Source organism: Propithecus coquereli, unplaced genomic scaffold (genome assembly GCF_000956105.1).
Source record: "Propithecus coquereli isolate 6110/MARCELLA unplaced genomic scaffold, Pcoq_1.0 Scaffold346, whole genome shotgun sequence".
Classification (NCBI taxonomy): Eukaryota; Metazoa; Chordata; class Mammalia; order Primates; family Indriidae; genus Propithecus; species Propithecus coquereli.
Window position 1 is genome coordinate 1,174,307 of NW_012149130.1, and position 19,065 is coordinate 1,193,371.

The window sequence follows — 19,065 nt, forward strand, 5'->3', positions numbered from 1 at the left end:
TAGGCAAATTAGAAACAGAGCCAGAACCAAAACCAGCCCAATCCTGTGTCCAGAAGTCCGCATTATAATTACATACTTTCCTTTATTGTCATCAAAATCATGCCACTTCTTTGAAAAAAAAGCAAGGAATAAAACAGTGTGCATAATATACTACAATTGTGTTTTTTAAAAAAGAGAAAACAGATCCATGTCCATATTTATTTTGTATATGTACAAAGAAACTCTGGAAGAGTAAGCCAAAAACTAGTCACAGTGGCTGCTCTGGGGGGCTTGAGGAACTTGCTAGATGGAGAGATGGGAGGCTTTTCATACCATACCTTTCTGTACTTTTTAAAAAACCATATGTATTGCATATTTAGAAAACTAAATATATTCTTAAATGAACATACGTAAAAAGTCTTAGCCCTTCTTTAAGTAATTGGAGCCATTTGCAAAGCCTCGGTCCTAGGCTGAGAGCCAGGAGTCCGAGGAGCCCGCCTTTTCCGTGCTGGGATGTACACGCGATGCTGGGCTCCACGCTCCCGCCGCCCCCTCCCCATCTCACATTGAGCTAACGGCAACAGTGACCATAGCCAGCACCCACTCACCACTTGCCATGCACCTCTCAAGTGTGTTATGTGCATCAGCACCATTTACTCCTCACAACAAACCTATGAAGTAAATACTATTATTATCTTCATTTTATAGATACAGAAACTGAGGCACAGGAAAGCTGATTTGCCCAAGGTCAAAGTAGGGTAGGTAAGATATCAACCCAGGCATTACAGTCCCAGGGGCCACACGCTTCAACACACCCCACACTGCCTCTCGCTTACACAGCAGAATTACTCCATTGGGGTTAGGCTTTGTTTCTCAAAAAAGCCTTATAAAAATTCATGTGTTTCCCAGGATGATTAATAGGGCATGTCTTTTAGCCATTGTCTTTGGCACTTGTGAAAACAGGTGATTGTCATCTAGGAGACCATGAAATCTGCAAACAGGAGAGAACACTAACGAGTACTTAGTGGAGGATCCCCAGAATGTTCCAGAGCAGTGTATGCCCACTAGAAGGAGGATGCCATTCACTGTCTGAGCCCAAAGTCTCAGAGGTGCTGGGAATGGGTAGGGCGTCTCTCGTAGGGTGACAAGGCAATTTTACCAGCTCCCCAGCTTGGCAACAGACTAAGAGAGTGAGCAAAACTCCCAGACAACACTTTGGCAGGGGTCAAAGATGCAAGTGGCTTCCTTTCACAGAAAGCAGCCCTTTCCTTGGGACTCAGCTAAGGCCACTGGTAACCAAGGGCACAGCTTATCTGTGGAGTCATCTGACGGAGCCACCAGCTTGTATTCATACCTGCATGGAAGGACACCCGCCAGGCTGGTACATTTGAGAAGGAACGCCTCCTGCTCTTTCCCTCTGCAGCGAGCTGAGCAAAGCTACGGCTAAGACAGATGCCAAGGCTGCAGTGTCCTCACCTCCCCCACCCCCACCCTTCAGCCCTGACACTGGCCTTCGTTGCTCATCAACTTCTGTTGCTTCTATTTCTTCCTTCCTAATTCCCAAGGCCAAAATCCAAGTTCACTCAACAAATCTTTATTACACGGTCTCTTATACGAATGGCTTCATTCTAGGTGCTACAGGGGGAGGGGGGAACTCTGGTGCCAGTCTGCCTGGGTTCAAATCCCAGCTCCACCACCTAATAGCTGTGGGACGGTGGGCAAGTTGCGTAGCCACACTGTGTCTGTTTTGTCATCTCTAAAATAGAGACAGTAACACCTACCTCATTGACTTGTTACAAGATCCATTAGTTAATATATGTAAAGTTCCCAGGTGCCTGGCACACAGCAAATACCTTAGAAATGTTAGCTGCTATTATTACTCTTTGACATGGTCCCCTCCCCACACAAAAGGCTTTCATCCAGTCGGAGAGATAAGATATGGCCTCTCAAAACAGTTAAAGAACAAAACAAATGTCTGTTGACTTAGTGAAATCAATGGTTGGACTATTAAGTGCCAGAAAGAGTCCTGAAAATAGAAATGTCCTTCTAATATTGGGCGTGGCCAGCAGGGGCTTCACAGAAGCAGAAACGCGGCCGATGGTACGTCAGGATCTGAAGGACAAACTACGGAAAAGCGACGTGCAGGGAAGAGCACCCGGCCTGAGCGGGTTAGGGGCGGAGCTGACCAGCAGTAGGAAGGAAGGCCAGGAGTCTGGCTAGGGGACAAAGGGCGGGGGTTTGGGTCCAAGCTGTGTAGGCAGTTGCAATTTAATTAGACTCAGGGAGGTCAGGGTGGAGTCAAGACTGGGAGTCATTTGGGTCAAGGTGAGAGCTGAATCCATGAAAGCAAACAAACTCAGCAGAGAGAAAACATGTAGAAAGAGAAAAGCACACTCCCTCCAAGCTTGAAGGCCACAGAAAAAGAGAAACTAGCTAAGGAAGCAGAGCCAGAGTCAGGGAGGTTAGAGACAGAGCAAGGCGCCAAGGACGGAGGATGCGCTACTCCACTTGGAAAATAAGGCTTCTGCATAAAAGTATGAATGCTTCTTTCCCAGAACTTCAGCTTTCCAAGGGTGAGAACCTGTTGGTTACATTCTAAGGACCATACAAATCGTTTTCTGCCCAAGAAACCTCTCCATATAAATAACGCGGATGTTGTTGTTAAAGTGGCTTTTTTCCGAGCTGACACACATCTACAAAAATCCTTTCCTTTTTCAAGCAACCTTCCGAATTATTACCCTAGCCTGTCAGTCCCCACCTAATCTAATGCTCCCATGCCCCACCTCGGATGGTACAAAAGTGACAAGAGGATGTTAAGGTTTTAAAGAGGCTGTTGGAAAATATGAGCTGGGAAATATGTAGAGCTAGATATGAGCTCGCGTCAGCGTTAAAGTTAGAAGTGGGGCCAAGCACGATGGCTCACGCCTGTAATCCTAGCACTCTGGGAGGCCAAGGCAGGAGGATCACTTGAGCTCAGGAGTTCGAGACCAGCCTGAGCAAGAGCGAGACCCCATCTCTACTAAAAACAGAAAATAATCAGCTGAGCGCAGTGGCACTCACCTGTAGTCCCAGCTGCTCAGGAGGCTGAGGCAGGAGGATCACTTGAGCCCAGGAGTTGGAAGTTGCAGTGAGCTGTGATGACATCACTGCACTCTAGCTGGGGTGACAGAGTGAGACTCTGCCTCGAAAAAAAAAAAAAGAAGTGGGGCATAAAGTCCCCACCCCACCTGCTTGGACCTGGCCCTGTTGGCGAGATGGGCACTGCACAATCCCACATGTACCTGCGGCCGTTCAGCCATCCTCCAGGATGAGATGTCTCCAGGAGGAGTCCCCAGCCTGCCCTGTCCTAGATCACTTCCACTCTCTTTAGCAGAGGACACCCAGCTGCCTGTTGGTCTCTCTCATGCGTAAACCATTCTGTCTGCAAACTGCCATCTTTTCAGAGATTCTGAAGTGCCCAGGCTGCCAAGAGAGTTGGCAAATTAAAAAAAAAAAACAAAAACCTGAAAGAAAAATCAACCAATATTAACAATGATTATCTCTGAGTGGTGGGATCATAAGTCCAGTATTTTCTTCTATGCAATTTCTAATATTTTCTAATATACATATATGTTGCTTTAAGACAAAAAAAAAAATTTGCTGCTTTATCAAGAGGTTGGCAAATAATATCTGGGTCCCTACGTCACCACTGGAGAAATGGCACAGGGAGGCCTTTGGCAGGCTCCTAAGCACTGTGCCCACTGCCTTTAATATAGCTTCTTATCAGGTCAAAATACTGAGGTTTCCAGAGGGAGAGAAGCAAAAGGACCCTACTTTTTTTCTGGTAAACACTCCATGTATTACGTTCCAAAGAGGTGCTAGGACAGCGAGGTGAGGAAGACCTTGGCCAGGCCACAGGCAGCTTGCCTAAGCCAGAGTGAAATCAGAATTCCAACAGGCCCCTGTGGGTCCCAGAGGCCAAAGTCCATTAACCTGGAGGCTTTTCCGTGCAAGGAGCGAGAAGAGAAGATGAGGTCACAGGCAGGTGCCCTACTTGCAGTTTATGCCAAGCCTTTCCCTTTCTGCCATTTCTGGATGCTTTAACTGGATGGCAGAAGCTGCCCAAATGCCATTCCAGATTTAGAAAGAAACAGCGTCCAGAGTGTGCAATGGCCTGCTCTTATCTCCCCAAGACGGTGGTGGTGATTGCCAGCAGGTTGAGCAGCCTGCTTAGTGTTTGCCCAAAAGTAACAGTAAAGAGGTCTGACCATGACTGTTAATCTTAAACCTGGGGTTGTTGTGCTTCTGGGCTTTGGAAAGGGTGGAGAGATCTCAACATAGTAAAAAGGAAAAGGGTACCAGGTATATGCCCTGTGTTCTGCGGTGCAATGGAGTAACACGTAGCTTGTGAGAACGAGGCAGCTCTGCATGTGCTGACAGGGAACAAATACCCAAGACTGATGAAGTTTTTCTTAAAGCGTGGCACCGTGTGTGCTGTGTGTGTAGTGTGCTGTCATTTGTGGAAGAAAAGCTTAATACCAGAGAATATTTCTGGAGGGATAAACAAATTGGCAACAGGGGTTGCCTCTGGGCAGGAGTGGGGATGGAAAACGGAGGTAGAAAAATAGACTTTCTTTTCCACGCAGTACCCTTTCTGTAACTTTTGAATTCTGGTCCAGATGCGTAAAACGAATACATTTTTAAATGGTCTACATACACACATATGCAAACGCATACATGCAAAAGAGTGGGGATCAGCTGCACGAAGCTAGGAACTAGCTCCTATCCCTTCCAACCCTTCTCTAGAAGCAGAACCCTACCTCCTCCTCCAGGCTCCATCTGTTCGGCTGCCCACCCACCTCCGCCCCTGTGCTCGCCCACGGTAGCCTAATTTCTCCTCTCCCTTTCACCCCCCACCAGCCCCCCATCTGACCACAGAACAAGAGGATTACCAGTTCCTGCTTTCCTCGGCACCCCTAAACTTTAAAATATCTGTTCTATGTTGCATTCTTCAGACCCTGTAGAACTAATGAACTATTTCAACCGGAGTTACCCCTCCCAGATGCGTCGGCATACTAAGAGTGGACTTCGGCCAAGGAGTGACAGAAAAGTGAGGATTTTTAGGGCAAGTGAGGCAGAATCAAGGTGTAGCGAAATGAACACTACTAGACCTGAGGGTCAGGAGAACTTGGTCTTATTCAGGCTGTGTGACCTGAGGCAAATCACTTCACCTCTCAGGGACTTAATTTCCTCAATGAAATAGTATATGATCTGCAATAGATGATCTTTCCAGATCTCACATCTTGCAAAATCCCACCGTGCGGTGCTGCTCCACTGACCTCCAACCCCCTCTGAACTCACCCACCAACGTGTGTCGCGTGTGCCGAACAGCCTTGTCCAACAGAAGTATAATGTGAGCCACATAGGTAATTTTAAACAATCTGGGAGCAACACTAAAAAAGTAAAAAGAAACAGATGAAATTAATTTTAATAATAGATTTTATTTAACCCAGTATATGCAAAATATCATTTCAACATACGATCAATATAAAAAATTACTGAGTTTCCTTTTATTTTTTAGCACTAAGACTTCAAAATCTAAGTGTGTACTTTACATTTGCAGAATCTCAACTTGGACCAGCCTCACGTCAAGTGCTCAAAAGCCGCATTTGATGAATGGCTACCATATTGGACGGTGCGCGTGTGAGTCCAGCTGGGAAGCCCTCCCTTGGCTTCTGACCTCTTGAAGCCCAGGGCTGAAGACTGATTTGAGCAGCAGCCTACATCCTTCGAAAAGGTCAAGGTACAGGGCAGTTTGGGTTCTGAGTTCCTCGCCGACTAGGCAGGGAGCTGGGGCTGGTTGCCAGACAGCACGGCAGAGTTCTGGACACACCTAAAACAGAAGCCGAAGCACCTGCAGCAGATCAGCACTGGCGAACTCCAGGGGAGAGCAGAAAAGTGAGTTGGGCATAATCAGGTCCTTTTTATGTTCAGGGTTGCACAACAGAAAACCGCACAAGCTCACCAGGAGTACACAGAACTCGTCATGTCGGTTGTATCAATCCACTCCCTTAAACCCCTCTGAGCACCTTCCACCTCCTGGGCACTCAGCTGGCACTGGGGACACAACCACTCATGAGAGCTCTTACTTGGGGCTCACTCACTGTTCATGCTGGGCACAGCTTCCCATGGCCCACAGGATAAAATCCAGATTCTCTTCATGGAATTTAGGGCCCTTATGTACCAGTTCTGTCTAACCCCTCCACTCTGATCGTCATAAGCACGATTTCGCTGACGCACCCACGAGTTCCTGAGACAAGAACTTACAGATGAGGACACTGAGGCTGAGAAGGGCAAACCACTCTCCAACAGTCACACGTGTGAGAGCAGGATCTGAACGGGACTTACACGCCGCGACAGCCACACTCCCCAACTTCAAAGAGCTCACTGTTACTGGAGGCAACAATGAAGTTCACACAATTTTAAGTCCACGGGGTCACTACCAAAAAAGGGATGTAAAACAGTGGCCTGGAAGGGTCGGAAAGGATTCCCTGAGTAAGTCTGGAAGGTCGAGGAGCTCCCTATGCCAAGAGCAGGAACAGCGTGAGCTAAGGCACAGAGGCCCGAGGGAGCACGCGGTGCTCGGGAAACCGACTGGCCGAGCAGAGGCCTCCCATCACAGTGGAGGGGCCAGACAAAACCCGTACATAAGGGCCTGAAATTCCATGAGGAGAATCTGGATTTTATCCTGTGGGCCAAGGGAAGCTGTGCCCAGTATGAACAGTGAGTGAATGGGACCAGATTTTCATTTTAAGAAATCATTCCGTAGGAGGGATTTCAAATCTTACCTGACTCCCTTTCTCTCCCCAGGGTTCTAAGCTCTATTTAAAGGCTGATATAAAAAAGCATAGATTTGTTTCCTACAGAGTTGGACCATGCCCTAGGGATTTAATTATAAGGGCCAGTGAAGTTTATGTACTTTATTCATTTTTCTAAAGAGACATTGTTGGCTGGCAACTTCTGAAAATCAACCACTGAAAAGCGAGCAAGTATCCCCCATATTTGTGGCATCGTCACTGACTGAGGTCCCAGTACGGGGCGGCTTGCTTGGCCTCTGGCTACAGACAGGTTGGCCCTGCTGGAAGCCTTTCACAGTCCTGACAGCACAGTAGCGCTGTACGTTTACTTGCACAGAAACATGTAAGGTTCTGTGGCTAGTGAGAAAAAAAACACTGAAGCATTTCAACTCCTCAAATGCTAAGGCCCCACTGCTCTTCCCCGGAGGTTTTACCGTTCACTGTCTTCAAAATGCATGTCTCCCCTCTGCCCTGCCCCCACCCTCCCAGCTCGCCTGATTACTCAGTTCCATTTTCAGCTCAGCAGCCTGTAAGCTGGCCTACTTTTCAAGGCCACGTGAGCAGAAAAATTTGGGCATTATACAAACAACAGAACATAACCAGGACAACGGGGCACAGAAAGAGGGGACCTGCGGCAGTGTGCACCAAGGAGGCAAGGATGCAGGCAGAACCTGGACAAACAGCCTGGGACAAGTCTGCAGGGCACCAGGGAGGGAAAGAGTGGGCAGAGATGCTGAGTGTAACAGAGCAGGGCTTGGCTGCTTATAACGTGGAAAACTGAGCTAAAGACCAAGAGGCAGCCAGCAAGATCACCTTACCCCGAGATACGAGCCGAGCAGGCTCACTGTTTTCAGCAGTCCCCCAGGTGGTTCTGAAAGCCATGCCCAGTCTGAACAGCGAGAGGGCTCAAGCAGCTTCGAGCCCACTGCGGACCATGGGAACTGGGTACTGCTACATGATTAGACCTGCTCCGTGGAGAGGAGCACGGGAGAGAAGAACGAGACCCTCTCAGATCTCACTGTGGCTAGTTAAAGTTCTGCCCGGTGGGGCCATTCTCAGAGGTGGTTCTTCAAGGACGTGAAAGGCCAAGGGTCACTCCATCAGGCTTTTTCTGAACTTCCAGCTCCATCGACAACCTGACCTGAACAATCACCCTCTTGCCTTTGCCAAGAAGGTGGAATGTTTTAGGGACACAGTCCCTGTTCCCAAACCCTCCTTTGTGAGGGGCCTCTGGGTGCGAGGGGGTGCTGTTCTGGAGGAGTTGCACCCTCTAGCCCCACTCTGTTTCCACATCGCAGACCAAGGCCACCCGAAGTGGGGTGCAAAGGGGAGGGCACCCAGGCAGCAGGACACAGCACGCCTGACAAGATGGGCTCTTTCTGGAATCAGGCTGGCCCCACTGCTGCAGGATGGGCCCCCTTGCTTCTGCGGCAGTGGGCAGGAGGGGCGGTGAGGTCCAGGTACGTGGGAAGACCGCTCAGTCCCGGACGCGGAGCTGGTAGAGGTGAGAAGACATGGCCTTCTGGATCCAGCGGAAGAGCTGAGCCAACTTGTAGAGGAAGGGCAGGGAGGAAGGAGACGCTGCAGGGCACAGGGACAACTGCTGTGAACATTCCTCCCCGCTTCACTCTGCTGGCTCCCACCCAGTAGCTCCCCTGCATCGGCTCCCCACCATCGCCTTTCCCCATCCGCTCCCTCCCATCGGCTCCCCCCCCATCGGCTTCCCCCATCGGCTCCCCTCCATCGGCTTCCCCCATCGGCTCCCCCCATCGGCTCCCGCCATCGGCTTTCCCCATCCACTCCCACCCATCCGCTCCCACCCTTTGGAAACACCACCACCTTGGGATCAGGCACGGCCTTTTTAAAGCATGTTTAGTTGCTTAATGTAATTTGCACCCTCCCCAATAATAAGAATTTTGCTTTCTCTAGGATGTATTCTCTGGGATATATTTTCTTTACAGTGACCTTAAAATTGCTAAGAAAAAGATCCAAACGTATTGAGTTTTAATTCAGCCTTTTTGCTCTGTAAGAAACTGGTAAAAGTGGCAGCTGCTAGGGAGAAGAATTTTGAGAGAGACTTTTCACTTCGTTATACCTTTTTGTACCTTTTAAATTTGGAGCCAAATGACAGTATTACTGATACCTATTTTTATCATAAGTTAATTATATTGAAGGCAAAATAAAGTAAAATTCTACTGAGTTTGTTTTCCTTGTTTGAATAACTAATTTTTTTTTTTTTTGCAGGGAATATATAGTTTTTTCTTAAAAGGGAAAAATGTTACTTTTTTTAAAAAAGCTATTGACAATCTACACTCATCATATCTTTCTACCAAGTTCTGATGGTGGCCAGGCGCAGGCTCTCCCCTCCCTGGCATCAGCACCATGGAATCCAGCCTGCCACTGAGTTCGGGGACCCCTGGGGAAGAAGCTCCGAGCAACCCTGCAAACAGTAGGCTCAAATGGCCTCATGCTGTCCCCACTAGGAGACTGGGGTTTATGAGACTAAAGAATTTCTAAATTTTTATCAAGTCTCTGGAACAAAGTAGAAAGTCAGGGGGTAGACAGGAGTGAACACCCACTATCCTTAGCATTTCTGAGAGCTAGCTGGTGACGTTTTTATAAAGCAAACAGAGCTATTCAGAAGGAATTCCTGCTGTATGTTCAGCAAAGGGGTTCAACGGACAGCCCTGAGCTATGTGGAAAAGCTGAGTAGCAGAAAGGGAAATGAGGAAGGAGGGAAGGTCTAAAGACGAAGTCAAGAAGTGGCCGTTTTAAAAATAGACAAATTGTGTGACCCTGGGCTAGTCACTTTACCTCTCTGGTTCTTAGGTTTCTCGACCAAAAAAGAAAGAAAATGAAGGGACTAGATAAGGGTTTGTGGTTTCCCCTTTGGTTTTGAAAGGTATGTAATTTTATTCTAAGTCTAAATTCATGAGAGGAATAGAGATTGGATGATAATTCACATAGAGTAACACACACGCAAAAAATCTAAAGGAGTGAGCACCTAATCTTGGCCCAGTCAGTGCTTATGCACCTGAAGGATTAATCCCCTGGAAATGACCAGGTTGTTCCCAAATACCACTTACAGAGCTCAATTCTACTTCACAGTGAGGCAGAAAACAGAATAGTCGAAATGTTCAACCACAGGGGGTTGTTAAATCAGTTATGGAAGTTTCCATATATTCAAATATTTAGCCATGTAAAGCCATGCTTGAAAGCATATTTACGACATGCAACTGCCTACAATATCTACATCCGCAGAAAAAGACTGAAGGTATAATCGTCACAGTGGCAGGTTTCTGTTTTCTTCTTTATGCTTTTCTCTATTTTCCACATTTTCTAAAATGTATGTGTGTTTCATTGACAATTTAATATATCTTGAATTAATACTTAACTAGACATTAACTCTTGAATTAACAACTTTTATAGATATTATGATGAGGGGAAGGTTTTTTTTAATTCTGAGGTTCTAGATTCACCCCTAGAAAAAGCACATGACCAAATGCCTCAGCCAGTGTTGAGGGCTCAACAGGGCAAAAAAGACTGTCCAGGCTGCTCGCAGGGACTCTAGGACTGGTCTCTCTTTGCAGGTGGCGCTAACTCTTGCTCAGGTGTGGCAATTCCTCCTTGTGGAAGTGACTCGGGGAGATGTCACAGGAGGAACCTCCAACCCCAGCAGGGCCCTCTGGGGGGAGTGCTGAAGAGCTCCTACTCCCACAGGCACCCATCCCAGGAAGGGTGGAAGGGAGGCTCCGTCACTCACCTGGATCAAATCTCACCACCAGGAGACAGAGGATCAAGGCCGCCAGGAGGCTCTTTTTGAAGGGCAGAGAAAAGAAATGGCTCACTGCAGAGTCCCAAAGCTGGCGAACCAACGACAGTAGTGACAGGAACTTGTGAGAGAGAGCACCTGGCCAGGGAGAGAGGACAACTTCAGGGGAAGTCAGAGGAATCAGCTTCCCTGATTCTGAGCTCCAAGCTTGCTTATAAGAGTTGAGCATGGCCGGGTGCGGTGGCTCACGCCTGTAATCCTAGCACTCTGGGAGGCCGAGGTGGGAGGATCCCTCGAGGTCAGGAGTTCGAGACCAGCCTGAACAACAGCGAGACCCCGTCTCTACTAAAAATAGAAAGAAATTAGCTGGACAACTAAAAACATAGATAGAAAAAATTAGCCGGGCATGGTGGCGCATGCCTGCAGTCCCCGCTACTCGGGAGGCTGAGGCAGGAGGATCGCTTGAGCCCAGGAGTCTGAGGTTGCCGTGAGCTAGGCTGACGCCACGGCACTCTAGCCAGGGCAACAGAGAGAGACTGTCCCAAAAAAAAAAAAAAAAAAGAGTTGAGCAAAAGGGAATGAGAATGATTTTCTCACATAGCTCATAAAGTGGTTCTAAAGGAAATTTCTAAAGCTTCAAAAATGTTTTAAGGACAGATCACATCACTAGACTACCATCTCTTAGGAGAGGACTTTGACAGACAACAACTATGAGCTGGGTAAACTTGGCATATTTGGTTTCTTTTTTAATGGTCTCATTATTGTATAGCATTCTTTATATTCTGGGCTAAGATGCATGCACAGAGTTATACACAGCAACGGTTCTGATATCACAACAATGCAGAGAAATGAAGGGCCCTTAATACACACAGTAAAGGATTCACAAATCATGAATTGTGAGTATAAACATGAACACTAACCAACCCAAGAACCAGTGAGGCCCACTCCTGATAGACAACCTGGATTGCCATAAACCCCTTTCTCACCCCCGCCTCCCCAGGAAGTGCAGGGCAGGGGGCCTGGGCAGCCGCTGGTCTTCCCCAGAGACAACAACCTGCTGGCAAAGAAGTCATTCTATCTCAGCAGGTCGTGCTCTGAAGCACACAAAGAAAAATACTTTGGAGAACAGGAAAGGATTCAGGGACCAGGAAAAGGGTCTGGAGTAGAGGACCTTTAAAGTCCCCTCTGATAACACAACAATCCCCAGACCACCCCTGCATAGGAACCCTCATACAATGCTAGCCAGGCGAACAGTGTCGGGTCTTGGAGTGCTTTCCCTACAGAAGCCATCTTGCAAACCGCACTCCTAACGGGCAGGGGTGTACATCAGTCATTGACGAAAGCACTCAAAGCTCTAGTAAGTGGAGCCGGACAGAAGGCTGGGCATGGGGGGCCCCCAAGCTGAACACATAAAGTCAAGTTACCAAGCTATCATGCTAGTTTCTTATTTTCTGTTGGTTATCCCCAGCATGTCTCTGTTGTGTCTGTATTGGGGTGAGCATTTAAAGGAGGAGTAACATCACACCGGGCCAGCATGGTGGAGGCAGGCAAGAAATCTAGTCAGAGGACCCCAAGGGGAAGGTGACTTTCAGGAGACAAGACCCAGCAACACATCCCCACATGGAGTATCTATTTCCATTGCCAATTTCAGAGGCCTGGACTTGGCCTTGTTGAGCAACTCAACAGGCTTCACATTCCGTGATTCGAGTGTTACTCATACAAAGAATTGCTCCCAAACTCCCAGGAATATCATGATGGACCCCGAGGTGTAGGGAAAGCCCACAACTCCACTTTACAGAGGCCATAGATGGATAATGTCTTACCCTCCTGGTTTAGCTTCTGGGCCTCCTTAGCGCCTGAGTGTTCCTGTTTCTGTTGTTGCCTCGCTGTGTGAATGGTCTGGAGTAAATCCAGCTGCTGCTCCTCCCCGAAGGCTGCAGAGCTCACCACTAGCTCCTCAGCTTCTGACAAACAGCCCAGAGGCAGCAGGACCCGCTGCAGGTGAAGTTCTGCCAAGGCCCCATATTCTGGAAGGTCCTGGTTGGCTGGGTCTTGGAGCCAGGCACTGACCACATCCAGCACAGCTCCAGGCTCTTGCATTTTGCTGTATAAAAGAATACTGCAGCCCCAAATAACCCAATCCCCAAAAGAGAAGAGTCAGTGCTCCACAGTTGGTTTATTTCTCATAACCACTATGCTTCTCCTATCCAACCCCTCGCCTGTGTCCCCCAGTCCTTCCCTATGGAATGCTAAGATTGTTAAGAATGAGGCACTGCCTATGACAAACCCACCACTAACATATTGAATGGGGGAAAGCTGAACACTTTTCCTCTAAGATTAGAAATAGGATAAGGATGCCCACTTTCACAATTTCCATTTGACATAGTACTAGAAGTCCTAGCTAGAACAATTAGGCAACAGAAAGAAATAAAAGGCATCCCAACTGGAAAGGAAGAAGTCAAATCATCCCCGTTTACAGATGACATGATCTTATATGTAGAAAACCCTAAAGAGTCCACAAAAAGACTATGAGAATAATGAATTCAGTAAAGTTACAGGATGCAAAATCAATGTACAAAAATCAGCAGCGTTTCTATATACTAATAGTGCACTATCTGAAAAAGACATCAAGAAAACAATTCCATTTATAATAGCTACAAAAAAAAAAAAAAAAGGATGCCTTGGAATAAGCTCAACCAAGGAAGTGAAAGATCTCCACACAGAAAGCTATAAAACACTGATGAGGCCGGGCATGGTGGTTCATGCCTGTAATCCTGGCACTCTAGGAGGCCAAAGCAGGAGGATCACTTGAGGTCAGGAGTGAGCAAGGGCAAGACCCACTCTCCACTAAAAATAGAAAAAATCAGCCAGGTGTGGTGGTACGTGCCTGTAGTCCCAGCTACTCGGGAGGCTGAAACAGGAGGATGGCTTGAGCCCAGGAGTTTGAGGTTGCTGTGAGCTAGGATGATGCCACGGCACTCTAGCCTGGGCAACAGAGCAAAACTCTGCCTCAATAAAAATAAAGAAAGAAAGAAAGAAAACATTGATGTCCTCTTCAAGGACACAATATATGGAAAGATATCCCATGTTCATAAATTGGAAGAATATTGTTAAAATGTCCATACTACCCAAAGTGACCTACAGATTCAATGTAATCACTATCAAAATACCAATGACATTCTTCACAGAAACAGAAAAAACAATCCTAAAACTCATACGGAACCACAAAAGACACCAAATAGCCAAGGCAATCCCGAGCAAAAAGGACAAAGCTGAAGGCATCACACTACCTCACTTCAAAATATACTACAAAGCAGGAAGTAAGTAAATATGGCATATACGAAATAAATAAATAAAAGGCAAAATACACTACAAAGCTATAATAACCAAAACAGCATGGTAGTGGCATAAAAACAGACACATAGACCAAAGGAACAGAATAGAGAACCAAAAACAAATTCACATACGTACAGCCAACTGATTTTTGACAAATGGTACAAGGAAAAATGGGTAACCACATACAGAAGAATGAGGCCAGAACCCTTCCTCTCACCATATTAAAAAAAAAAAAATTACTCAAAATGTATTAAAGACTTAATTATAAAACCTGAAACTATGAAGCTACCAGGAAAAAACACAGCGGAAACACCTTATAACACTGGGCTAGGCAAGGATTTTTAAGTAAGACCTCAAAGCACAGACAACAAAAGCAAAAATAGACAAATAGGATTACATCAAGCTAAAAAGCTTTTGCACAGCAAAGGAAACAATTAACAGATTGAAGAAACAGCCTACAGGAGAAAATATATACAAATTATACATCTAATATAGAGAATATATAAGGAACTTAACAGCAAAGGAAACAATTAACAGATTGAAGAAACAGCCTACAGGAGAAAATATACACAAATTATACATCTAATATAGAGAATATATAAGGAACTTAACAGCAAAAGAAAAAACCTGATTAAAAAATGGGCAAATGACCCTAATAGACAATTTTCAAAAGAAGATATACCATACTGCGAGTTACAGGGGGGTTGGGGGGTGGAAGACATACCAAATGGCTAACAGGTATATGAAAAAATGCTCAACATTACTAATCATCAGGGAAATGCAATCAAAATCACAATGAGATACCACTTCACTCCAGTTAGAATGGCCATTATCAAAAAGACAAAAGAAAACCAGTGTTGGCAAGGATGTGTAGAAAAGGGAACGCCTGGCATCGTGTTGGTGGGAATGTCAGTTAGCACAGCCATTATGAAAAACAGTATGCAGGTTTCTTTTAAAAATTCCTGGGAAATAGCAAGCAGCTCTCTCAGCTCTGGCCTCTGTCACCTCACTTCACTCCTACTCCCTGTGTCCCCTCTCTTCTTCTTTTCCTCTACCCACTCCTAAACTCCTCCTTCCTCATCCTTATTGCTGTTTTGTGGTATGAAAAAAGGTGGGGGGAAAGAATTATATTTGGAAGGAAATGGTAGGGAAGGGGAAAAGAGGAAGTATTAGATCCTGATTTAGCAAAGGACATGAAAATCCTCTTGTCCCTGAACTGATCCAATGAGTCAGCAACAAGGACCTACCACAGCTCCAGGACTTTGGGGGGTAGCTTTTCAGGGACCTGGTAATACTGAAGGACCCAGGAGAGGACTTCCTGCCACCGATCCATTTCTGCCAGGGCCTGGATCCCCACAACACACAGGGAGCATTTCACTTCCAAGGAACTGTCAGCAGAAAGACCAATTAGGGTTACAAGTGGTTCCCCTCCATCTCCATTCCCACACCCACCCTGGGACCGTTCTCCAACTCCCAACTCTGCAGCCTTCTCATTAGTATTCAGGTGGGTCTCACAGACCGCCCTTTCCCCCGGAAGCTAAAAGTTCCTGTAAACCTCTCAGAGACAAATTAGCTATTGCCAAACACACGTCTGTATCCATGAAATCAGGTTTAAATGAACAGGAAGGGTAATCCTGAGGGGGAAACAACAACGTGCAGCACAGGTGTGTGGGTCAAAAAGAGCTGGTACTAAGAGTTTGCTTAGCGAAGAAACAGACTTGGAGCAAGGTGTCCGGCTGACTGTGGTATGTACAGGAACCCCACAACTGGCCTTTCAGCACGACCTAGTATGGTTTCTCCAGACACCCAGAAGCAAAGCCTTCAGCATCCACTGCAACAAGCCCACACCCAGCCCCCTAAAAACACAGTTCATCCTTCTCTGTGGTCAGCTTTGATTATTCTACCCACCATCTCCCTAGTGTGGCCTTAACCAAACTTTACAATCCACAGAGAAACGCCATCATCTTCCAAAGTAGGCTGGTGCCATTAGAAAGAGCAATGGAGGACCAAGGTTTTCTGCGGGTTCTTTAACACACTGCCACACTAGAAAAAAAATATTTTTCCCTGGGGCCATGGTGTTTTACTACGAAAATAGAATAAAAAACTTCGAAAACAAAATTATCTTTTCTAATTTAACGAAAAATTGGTTATTGTTTGTTTTCTGTGCGTGAGTTATATGCTACTAACGTGGCGCTAGAATCAGTTTTCACACTGCACGCCAAATGAGTTGTATGTGACTGACAAATACTTACTGAGTTTGTTTCGGAGAATTGAGTCTTCCTATGCTTCACGAGGCCCTAGGCTTAAAACTAGCGTGAGTTAAAGGAGAGTAGCCTACACCTCACATGGCAGTTAATGTGTTAATCCAATCCTCTGATAGGACCAGAACACTGCTCCTGCCATGAGCCCCACTGCCCATCATTAGCCAAAGTCAGAGTAAACAACTTGGGGGGTGGGAGGGTCTCACCTAGGAGAGGACTTCCGCCACCTGCTTACAGACAGAATTTAATTTAATAAACATTCAACCTCCCCATCGCGTCATTCTACCCAGGAACAGGGAACAAAGAACTGGCTGTGGGTTCCCACTAAGCTCTGTTATGCAACTTGACCACTTCTTCATCGTACAGTGTCTCGGTTTCACCCTCCGGGGAATGGGCACAATGTGTGCAACGGGCCTTTCAGAGAGAAACCTCTGATGAAAGCGAGGTGGGAATTCCTCGTGAGCAATCTAGGAATGACAGAGATCCTGAGATCTTGAGGCCCTTCCCAAGAGCACCCCGACACGAACGGCGCCCAGCACGTACGTGCCCGCGGGCTCCTCCGCCAGGCCCCGCCAGGCGCGGTCGCAGGCCTGCAGCGCCGCGCGGAAGTCCAGGTGCACCACGAGGAGGTCGGCCGCCTCCTCCAGCAGGTCCACGGCCGGCGCCCGGGCCGGGGCGGCGCGCACCGGCTCGCTGCTGCGCAGGGGCCCCCCGGGCCCCCTGAGCGGGGCTGCAGATGTCGAGGAGTCGCTCTTCATAGCCGGGCCGGGCTCGGGGCCTGTCTCCCCAGGCGTCAGCGTGGCCGCGGGTCCGGAGGCGCCGGGATTCGCCGAGTGGCCTGGAGAGGCGGAGAGCGCCACAGCCTCGCCCACAACCCCTCGCGAGCTCGACTCCTGGAGAAGCCAACCGAAGGGGCCGAATCTAAAGCAAAGAAAGGCTGGGCTGGCCTGGCTCCCGGGAAACCGGCTTACACCTCGGATTCGCAGAATTGCCGCATCCCTGGAATACCTGGCCCTAGCCTCTCTCGCCCCACGGCACGTGCCGGAACCACCTTAGCTCCGCGCTCCTTGTTGTGAGCCGAACCCCTCACCGACGGCACCAGCACCCGGCGCGGACCTCTCTGGAGCGCCCATGACGCCCGCAGACACGCGACTTCCCGGGGGCGCGGAGCACTCCGGGAGTTGTAGTTCCCCAGCTCTCGGCTAAGCCGCCCTGTAGAGGCAAACGCGAGGGCTCGGACTCCAACCCCCAGCATGCCGCGCCCCAGAAACTGTGTCCCAGGAGAAAACAAACTGACCCAACAGCTTCGGGATGGGGAACGAGGGCAGATGGGCCATGAACAGAACCGAAGCTGTCTTGTGAGATGAGGAGGTCCTCTCACACTAACCGGTTCCAGCGGAGGCTGGACGGAAGAAATTCCAGTAATGGAGGGGGAGTTACCTGCACGCTTGTATTTCTGAGCTTTTGCTGGGGTGGTAATTAGGACGTCTGGAGAGTAGCCTAGGAAAGGCGCTGAAAAGAAACATCACAGTTCGCCGCTTTTCCTGAATATGTTCCGCCTTCCCAGGCGTGGCTCACAGTTATTCAGTGCAAAAAGGGCTGGCACTGCGTGCACTCTTACTTAATTCTTCCCTTACCTCTTGTAGGTTAAAGACAACTGTTATCCCCATTTTACAGGTGAGGAAAGTGGAGCTTGTTTAAATAATTTGCCAAAGGTCACGCAACTAGTAAGTGACAAGATCTCAAACCAAGGCTCTTTTGTCTCAAAGACATGTATTTAGCCACTATTCGCTGCTGCAGGGACAGAACTAAGTCTATGCTTTCTATTCAGGGGCTGCACACTCCTCGCAGGAGTGAGTTACGTAAGCTCCTTGAGCCTTCATTGTCTCGTATAAAATAAGGACATTGTGAAAAACAAAGCTGCACAGTGTGTAATGCAATTTATAATAGAGCTCTGCGACCAGAGTAGGTATTCAGTAAATTGTAGCTGTAATAATTATTACATAATCTTACACAGATGCATAAACCACACTTATTAGATTCTGTGCTTCACTCAGGCTTTGCCAAGCCTCCCGCATTTACGCTAGGCTGTCTTGGCTTTAGTTTCTCCCCAGTTCCCTACCTCTTGAACTCTCTCCAAAGCGTCCCTCGAGTCATTTACTCCCCTAGAGATTAGATTAGACAGGCCAGGCTCAGGGTAAGCATCATACATTCCTTTCCCTTGTCGCCAGGCATAGACACAGCCATCTTCTGGGCTTTCGGCTCTCTGCAGAAAGTCCTCACAGAAAGCTGAGGCAGAAGCATCAAGTCCATCAGACTCTGAGGAAAGAGAAGTATGGACACTGTAATCACGTGAAAGTGAAGCCAGGACTCCACTTGTCCCACAAATACTTTTTTACTACCTTCGAGGTGGCAGGCACTGTTCTAGCCATGGGGGACCCCACAGTGACCAAAAGAGACAAACATGTCTGCTTTCATGAGCTTACATCATAGTGGAAGGAAAGAGACAATAAAAAATAAGCAAGTAAAATATATATGGTAGTATGTCAGATATTAATAAATAGTACGGAGAAATAAATTTGAAAAAAATAAAGACGAAGCCGAGCACAGTGGCTCACACCTGTAGTCATAGCACTTTAGGAGGCTGAGGTGGGAGGATCACTTGAGGCGGGGAGTTTGAAACCAGCTTGAACAACATAGCAAGACCCCACCTCTACAAAAATAGAAAAATTATCTGGGTGTGGCGGTGCACAACTGTAGTGCCAGCTACTCGGGAGGCTGAGGTATGAGGATCACTTGAACCCAGGTGTTTGAGGTTGCAGTGAGCTATGATGATGCCACTGTACCCTACCTCGGCAATAGAGTAAGATCTTGTCTCAAA

At 47.5% G+C, this 19,065-nt stretch overlaps 1 protein-coding gene across 1 annotated transcript; it reads right to left on the reverse strand.

The window, feature by feature from the left end:
* Positions 1-6,182: 6,182 nt before the first annotated feature.
* On the reverse strand, positions 6,183-17,094 carry LOC105815812 (peroxisome assembly protein 26). The gene is made up of 5 exons (XM_012651064.1): positions 16,728-17,094; positions 15,171-15,311; positions 12,411-12,706; positions 10,579-10,725; positions 6,183-8,396 (listed from the first exon to the last, which is right to left on the reverse strand). Exons 1-5 carry the CDS (start codon positions 16,940-16,942, stop codon positions 8,293-8,295), a joined length of 903 nt encoding a protein of 300 aa, XP_012506518.1. The 5' UTR covers positions 16,943-17,094; the 3' UTR covers positions 6,183-8,292.
* Between the last annotated feature and the right edge of the window lie 1,971 nt (positions 17,095-19,065).